This window comes from Triticum urartu, chromosome 7, assembly GCF_003073215.2.
Source record: "Triticum urartu cultivar G1812 chromosome 7, Tu2.1, whole genome shotgun sequence".
In the NCBI taxonomy this organism is placed as follows: Eukaryota; Viridiplantae; Streptophyta; class Magnoliopsida; order Poales; family Poaceae; genus Triticum; species Triticum urartu.
The window spans coordinates 679,528,546-679,537,182 of NC_053028.1; the positions used below are offsets into that span (position 1 = coordinate 679,528,546).

Genomic DNA, 8,637 nt, shown 5'->3' on the forward strand with positions numbered 1-8,637 from the left:
TCGCTCCAGACATCCACCGCTGCTGCATGTCCCTACACAGAGATCGCTAGCCATCCGCCGCTGCGTGTGTCCATGCGCACAAATGCCGTTGCATGTCCATGCACACAGATTGCACTAGCCTTCCGACGTTGCATGAAGATGGCTGTTGAGTAGCCGATCGCCTCACGCGCCCTTGAGTGCCTTCCGTCGAAGCCTTGTCCGGAGCCCCCCCGCCGGCATTAGCCACACATGCTTTGCCCGGCAGCGTCATCCGGCGGCAGCAAGGGAAGCGAGAGACGTGGGGAGGTCCCAGAGAAGCTGGATCGGGAGCCGCCCGTGCCGTCCGTCCGGACGACGCGGGGGCGGTTGTGCTTTTTAATTAGGTCAGTGTAGGGGAGCATATTTGGGTGTGTTTTTTCGAGAATACCAAAATTACATACCATAGTTTTATAGAAGAAGAGAATTGCAAGTACAAGGCGACTACCACTCACTTTGAACAACGAGCGTAGTACTAACTCCACACCCGGCTAGTCCAAAGAGAACCACCAATGTGCAAAGCAAAAGAAGATTGCCCAAAACCGAAAACCTCGCCGCGTCTCAAGCGACGTTGATCACCACCGAAGAGCAACAGCTTCCACCAAGCATCCCTAGTCGACACATCATCCTCCCTTAATGCCTTGATTTAACCCGAGGAAGGCGCCGTCTTGGAATCACCAGCGACGACCGTACATTGCGCCGGAGAAGAACAATCAAGGGCAGCGGCGAATACTGGAGGAGCGTAACTTAGGACATCCAGACCATGTTTCCCGGCATGATGCTCCCACAAGAGGGACGGCGTCGAAGACGCCGCCATCGTGTCAATCCAACACCGAATCAAGGATTTCATCTGGAGACAATTGCCAATACGAAATGAGCAAGGAGATGGCGACACACTCGGCGACTCCTCCAAGGAGGGAAACGACACCCACGGGCGCCGTCACCGCCGGCCAGGCTACAACCAGACAAGAGTTTCATCTGTAATTCCACGCATCGCCGTCACAGCAGCAACTTGCAGACGCAGCCGCGTAGCTGTGGTCCTTCCTCACCCGCACAACCAAGAGAACGCGACCCAACAACCACCATCCACCCAGACGAGGAGCTGCAGCAGCCAACCACGCCGTGCAAGAGCCACAACCACCACAACGGCCTTCACCCGCACCAGGGGACTGTCGTGTAGCGAAATTAGCCCCAAGGTCTAGATTGAATCTAGGGTGATTCGGATCTGACCCGCACCTCCTTCCACCACTCCGAGGCCACCACCACTGAGAGCACCACCGCGCGCCCAGCACACGGCGGCCTGCCACCCCACCACCATGGCCGCCCCTAAGATGTCCCATTCTGCGCGAAGGGGCCCGTCGGGGTTGGGGGGGGGGCGCCAGCACTCACCGCCTTCGTCAGCCGGGCACGGTCGTCATTGCAGGCGCCGGCAGCCGAAGGAGGAGATCAGGGGCCCTGCTGGTCTAGGGTTTGGGGGCCTTCGGAGCCGCATGCGCGTGCGACCCGTGAGGCAAGGGGCAGGAGCATTGTTTCCACATCACGAGCATATTTGGGTGTGATGGCAGCGCCTCTTGTGTTTTAACGAGTGGACAGTGCTGAAACAGTGTAGGGGACCCATCTCTCATGCTCTTCCGCTCAAGCTGGTCCTCGATCGATAAGACGATGGCACATAAGTTCTTTTTTTGGAAAGGATTAGGTTCATGGGAATTATAAAGCATCTCAAACATAATGAACTTATACTAAGATTCAAACACCATCGAACGACCAACTGCTGTCAGAATGAGCCGCCGATGCGTCGCTGTCGCCGGTTCCCTATCGAAGCCAGCTTGATTTTGTCGATACCAATCGGAAAGTCTTTGTGCATGTGCCCCTAAGGACCAGCATCCTAAAGTCACAGTTGTGGTCATTGAACGCTTGCATAAATCCGAAACACCCGAGACTAAATCTCCTCACTTGAGAAGAAGCCCTAACCTTACCGTCCAAGGAGACTGGAGGAATCTACGCCGGAGCTCTATCGATTACGCCCAAAAAGACGAACTCAAGGAGAATTTGAGCCCAGAAGATAAATTTGAAGAAGAAGCAACGCCATCCGCCAGAACGCCGCATCTGCGAGGACTAAAAAAATCTAAATAAACTATTAACAATGCGAAGGCATCGGAGATTCCCCTTCCCGCACCGCCCCCTGAGTGGCTAGTACAGAGGAATCAAACTCGCGACCTCAACACTGCGTAGCACAAACGTAGTTGACCTTCCACTGAGCTACTACATCTCTTCTAAATAAAAGTAGTTCATGATATCTTTATACCTAATTTAAAAGAATTTGAATTCAATTACAAATTTCGCAAATTTCGTCTGAAATTTGTTCGGAATTTCTCGGTAACCGTGGTTACCGAGAATTTCGCCCGCCCACGAGAAAATTTACCCATTCGGAATCTAAAACCTTGGAGAGGATGCGAATTCACAAGCTAGCTGATGAAGTCTAGAGAGAGTGGCAGCTGCTAGTACTTTAGACACAAGTGGGCCCGACAGGACGCGAGATTCAACATGGATAACCACTTCTTTTCCGGCCAAAGACTCGTGCCGGCGGCGACGCCGTGTCGCGTCTCGTTGCGGCTGGTCAGATTCGGATCGGCCATCTTGTGTGGCCGGCGAGAGAATGCCGGCGTCGCGTTGTGGCCGGTCGTCTCCAAGCTGTCTTGCAAGACTAGAGGCTGCCAAGCCAGTGAGTCCATTGCATCAGGTTTGGCGCGTCTCGCGTACGTCCCGTCGCCGGCCGGCTAAAATCAATCATCTGGGTCCGTCCATTGCATCCATGCCCGACAAGGCGAACCAGACAATGCGCGCGGCGCACGACCGTTTCGTCTCAGTCTCTCCCGCAACCGCGCCTTCTTATTCTTAAACCCTAGCAGGCTGCGGAGAGGGTGGACACTCGATCGACGGCCAAAAATGACGCCCACCATTACCCTCACGGTTGTCCCGGCGCTGCTGCTCCTCCTCCTCGCGGCGTTCGCGCCGGAACTGGCGGCAGCAGCAAGCTCCTCCAGGCGCACCACCCATCAGCCTCCCCGTTTCGCTGCTGGACTCGCTTCTCTGCATCAGCAGCGGGCTGCAAGCTCCGGCGGCAGGTACGCCGCGGCGGACAACGGCACGGCGAAGCCGTTCACGGCGCACTACTTCCCGCAGGAGCTGGACCACTTCACCTTCACGCCCAACTCCTCCCGTGTCTTCTCCCAGAAGTACCTCCTCAACGACACCTTCTGGCGGCGGAAACCCACCGCCGGGCCGCTGTTCGTGTACACCGGCAACGAGGGCGACATCGAGTGGTTCACCACCAATACGGGCTTCATGTTCGACATCGCGCCCGAGTTTGGCGCCCTCCTCGTCTTCATCGAGGTACCGTCATGGCTCTTATTTTAAGCTATAATCAGCATATCTTCATCGGACCTTAAGAAACACTGAAAATTCAATGGCGAATGCGTTAACTGCACACCAGGCGGCAGGCGACATTTTTGCCGTTGTCTGGTACGTAAGCTCAACTAGTGCTACTCGTTACTAACTTGTTTGAAATTTGTGCGGGTGCAGCATCGGTTCTACGGGGAGTCACAGCCATTCGGGAAAGACTCGTCCCAGTCACCCGACACGCTGGGCTACCTGACGTCCACGCAAGCGCTCGCCGACTTCGCTGTCCTTATCACCAGCCTCAAGCAGAACCTCTCCGCTGTCGACGCCCCCGTCGTCGTCTTTGGTGGCTCCTACGGAGGCAGTAAGTCCTTTACTAATTAATGTTTTTCTATCTACGAAAAATGCTAAACCTAGGAAGAGCATATGAAAGTTTACGAAACATTCCAAACTAATCAAAACATACCGATTTCAGATGGGTGGACCCCTCCCTCCCCTAAACACCAATCCTAATCCTCAACATTGGTTAATACGTAAACCTGCATAGTTACTTTACGTACGTGTAGCATTGGCCTTTTGTCTAATATATTCGTGCGTGTGACGCGCGGTTGGATCTGCTTGTTTAGTTTATACAAAAATATATTACTATTATACGAAAATGCATTATAATGTATAAGAGTATTTGGTGGCTAAAATTGCTAATTCCTATGGGCTACAACACTTGAATCAACTACTAGAGGAGACCATGCGGGTTGCTGCACGAATTGGTTCATGAAGATTTATGTTGATAACATGAGAACAAAAATTTAAAATACATATATTTTATTATATGTGATTTTAAAAAGAAAAGAGAATTACCCCCGGCCCCTGCATCAAATGATGCAGGCAGCCATCTTTATTAAGTTATTCAATAGTGGTTGATAAAATGTATACAAAGATCAATCCAAAGCCACCTTCGAGGCGAACACAGTCGCTAGATCGGGTCCTAGTCGTTAGTCGCCAGATGCGTTTTGTTTTCTTCCCTGTATGTGACACTGTCCTCCTATTATATTTGATTACGTGTACTTGTAACAATATTTATTAAATATAAGTAGAATAATTAAATAAAAAAATTCATGCATGGTTGAATGTTGTGATGGATAGTTTTCCATGCACGATTATATGTTGAGGCGAGTCCTATCCCATTAATAATTGTATGGTGAAGTGACATGATTATATATATATATATATATATATATATATATATATATATATATATATATATATATGATTCGTAAGTGCCCGAGTCTGTCAGCTCATAGTATTGTCGCGATTAGGATGAGCTAATATAGAATTGACGTTCTCATGTGGATATTCAAAAAACAAGATGTAAATAATGTTGTTGTCTTATGGCTGTTGTTTCTAGTGCTGGCATCATGGTTTAGGCTCAAGTACCCCCATGTCGCCATGGGGGCCCTGGCGTCCTCTGCACCAATCCTGCAGTTTGACGACATCAGCTCGTGGTCAGGCTTCGAAGACACTGTCACGCAGGACTTCAAGGTACTTACTAGAATTAATTACCACTTCGTTATAACACTCTAAAAGATAAGTTGATCAAATAATTTCTGGGTGGATGGCCCACTCTCACTGGTCAAATTGTATATTGTTCTTCACTCTTCAGAATGTTGGAACTCGTCCTCGGGGCCGATCACATTAAAAAGCACACGATGAACACGCCCAAAAACTTTAGCCAAAAAGCCCTTGTCGTGCCCTCTTTTCTCTCTTTTTATTTTCTCCTTTTCTTCCCGATGATCGTTCAAAGCTGCAGCCGACAAAACCTAGTCGAACTAGGACAGCCAAGCAAACTTCTAGCCGGACTTAACTTCATGAACTAACCTCTCTCACATGCACAACTAGCTTGGATGTCCCAATACTACTGCAACATTATCCTAAACAGAACGCATGGCAGTTCGTCCGTCTGCTGCAGACTAATCGACAATGTCGGCTCTGAATGATTGTAGTACTCCGTCCGTTCTAAAATAAGTGTCGCTGATTTAGTATAACTTTAGCAAAATAAATGTTGCTGATTTAGGGTAATCCTTCTTTTCTAAAAAAAATCTTTAGTGTTGTTAATTTAATACAATTTTCTTATTTTGGGATAGAGGGAGTAGTATTGAATTTCACTTGTTGTATGTCCGTCCGTTAGCATGTCTCTCTTCCTGTACTGTTATCAGTACCCTAGCGGCAACTTAGTGGTTTTCATTTGTGGGTCATGAATTGGTTACAGCGTTTCCCTTCATTAGCATGGAATTTAATGAATGTGTTTGATTAGAATCTTTCAAGAATTATTTTTCCAAGTGGGTGACTGGAATGGCACCGGCCAGCCACTGATGTGGATGTCTAGTTAAGGTCTTGATTATGAGTCATGACTCATGGCTAAGTTGATTAGCTTGATTGCGATGCATAACTGCACCAAAGGGCTATCAGTAGGCGGCTGCGTGAATAAGGTCCTTAATTTTCCAAAAATATATGCAAATTGGTGTATTTTGTTTATTATCGTTGATGACCGATGACGCAGCTGTTATTTATAATACGGTACAGAAAAGATAGAACAAGGAATGGGAATAATGACATGTTGCTAGTGACATCCTTGTCTGTTTGGTGCTTGATTACTCCTTCTCCCAAGCTGAACGAAAGACACAGCTGTTTATTTAGCTGACTGTAACATCCAACTGATTTTGCAGTCTGAGAGCCTGAATTGCTTCAGTGTCATCAAGGCGGTCTGGGATGTGTTAGATGACAGGGGATCAAACGAGACAGGGCTCTTGGAGCTCAGCAAAACCTTCAGGACCTGCAAGTAAGCTTTGTCCAAGTGATAACTTTTTTGACTGAAAACTGTATTAAATTCATTAATATAGGGAGAAAAATAAGAGATTCAAGACTGCAAGTATTCTTTTCTATGTGTGAAGTGTAAGTAAAGCAAATAAATAGTCAAACCTTGTAGGCAAGAAATACATGAAAAAAGATGACTTGCAGGATAAGAGATTCTTGATAAGATGTACATTAAGTCCAAAGGATAGATTTGCTACTGACATAGACACTCAGCTCAGCTGCATACATGACAGCACATGAAAACTTCATCTTGATAAGATTCCCTGAGTGCTGAACTAATGAAGAGCGCCATATTTGAACGAACGGCGATGACTCGGGTTCATGACGTTGTGTTATCCCTCACCTTTTAGGACTGTGCAGTCCGTTGATTCGCTGACCAACTTTCTATATACGGCATTCACCTACACGGCCATGACGGACTATCCAACTCCAGCCAATTTCCTGCAAAATCTGCCTGCTTACCCTGTCAAAGAGGTTAGCCACCTGTAACCTAATTTACATCCCTTACTTTTGCGTGCATTATATCAGGTGAATGAGCAGAGAAAAAGAGTTCCAGAGTTACCAAACTGAGTCATGCAAAAACAGGACCTGCTTTTTATTCTCTTCTGCTGAACATGTAATTCTCCTGACATTTCTGCAGATGTGCAAGATCATTGATTCATTTCCCGCGGGAGCAGATGTCGTCGAAAAAGCTTTCGCAGCGGCGAGCCTGTACTACAATTACACAGGCGACCAGAAGTGCTTCCAGGTGGAAGGTGTGGATGACCCCCATGGTCTCAGCGGCTGGGGCTGGCAGGTAAAATCCTGACTGACAGTGACATACATGTGGTTTACTGATAACACTCAAGACTGAAGTTCATATATGTGTTTGTTTCCTGAAACAACTCTTATGCAGGCCTGCACAGAGATGGTCATGCCAATGACTGTGTTGAATGAGAGCATGTTTCCACCATTCGGCTTCAGCTACGAGGAGAGGTCCGAGGGCTGCCTTGCCGGCTATGGAGTTCGTCCGAGGATGCACTGGATCACTACTGAATATGGTGGCCATGTAAGTTTTCTTTCAGATTTTTTTTGTGTTAACATATGAACCGTCAGTAAAAAAAATTGTTGGGTGGCATGTGCTCACCTGCTACTACATTGCACAATCCACTGCAGAAAATTGATCAAGTTCTCAAGAGGTTTGGGAGCAACATTATCTTCTCCAACGGAATGCGAGACCCGTGGAGTCGAGGCGGGTAAGAGTAAAAGATTTCACTATCTGAATTCTTCAGAAGATAGTTTCAACCATCCAGGTAATTTTGTTACCATAGTAAACAATACTGATAGTCTTCCTTTCTAACTGCTATCAGGGTGCTCAAGAACATATCATCCAGCATCATTGCTCTTGTCACAGAGAAAGGTAAACATGAAGTTCCAGAAAATATGCAAGGTCAAAAGTATTCTGAACTTAATTACACGGGCTACTTTTTGTGATGGTAATTTTCAGGGGCCCATCATTTGGACTTCAGATCTGCAACCAAGGATGACCCAGACTGGGTTGTAGAACAAAGGAGACAGGAAGTTGAGATCATACGTGGATGGATAGATCAGTATAACAAGGACATTGCACAGATGTAGCAGTAAGAAGGCGCCATTGATTTTCATAGTTGAGGAAAATAACTATGTGGTTACATGCAAAATTATAAGGATTTGCCTTTCTTTAAGTAAGTGGTTAATGAACGTAAAAAAAACTAAGTGGTTAATGCATGGTTTTGACATACGCCATGTATATGGTGCCTGGGATCTGAGTCTACATGTCATATACTCCCTCTATTCCTAAATGTAGTGCACATAGGAAATTTCAAAAGTCAAACTCCCCCTACTTTGACTACATTTATAGAGGACAAATATCTACATCTATAATTTTAATTAAATATCATTAGATACATCATTAAGCATATTTTTATATTATATTTATTTGGTATTATTTTCGTTGATACTTTTCTCACTAAACTTGGTCAAACTAAGCAATGTTTGACTTCCAAGAAATTTTATGCGCACTACATTTAGAAATAGAGGGAGTATATGTTTTGACGTTGTTTATCAATTCTTTGCACTATGTTCTTGGAGGAGACTAGGGCAAAGTTGGCGACATGGATTTTGTTGGGGAACGTAGTAATTTCAAAAAAATTCCTACGCACACGCAAGATCATGGTGATGCATAGCAACGAGAGGGGAGAGTGTTGTCTACATACCCTCGTAGACCGAAGCGGAAGCGTTGACGCAACGTAGAGGAAGTAGTCGTACGTCTTCCCGGTCCAACCGATCCAAGCACCGTTACTCCGGCACCTCTGAGTTCTTGGCACACGTTCA

The 8,637-nt window shown here is 46.7% G+C and overlaps 1 protein-coding gene across 1 annotated transcript; it reads left to right on the top strand.

Annotated features, from left to right (window-relative positions):
• Positions 1 to 2,935: 2,935 nt before the first annotated feature.
• LOC125518082 (lysosomal Pro-X carboxypeptidase-like) lies at positions 2,936 to 7,964 on the top strand. The gene is made up of 10 exons (XM_048683026.1): positions 2,936 to 3,408; positions 3,598 to 3,778; positions 4,820 to 4,953; positions 6,138 to 6,250; positions 6,636 to 6,759; positions 6,926 to 7,081; positions 7,181 to 7,333; positions 7,441 to 7,520; positions 7,635 to 7,684; positions 7,772 to 7,964. The coding sequence occupies exons 1-10, from the start codon at positions 2,962 to 2,964 to the stop codon at positions 7,900 to 7,902; spliced, it is 1,569 nt and encodes a 522-aa protein (XP_048538983.1). The 5' UTR covers positions 2,936 to 2,961; the 3' UTR covers positions 7,903 to 7,964.
• The last annotated feature ends 673 nt before the right edge of the window (positions 7,965 to 8,637 follow it).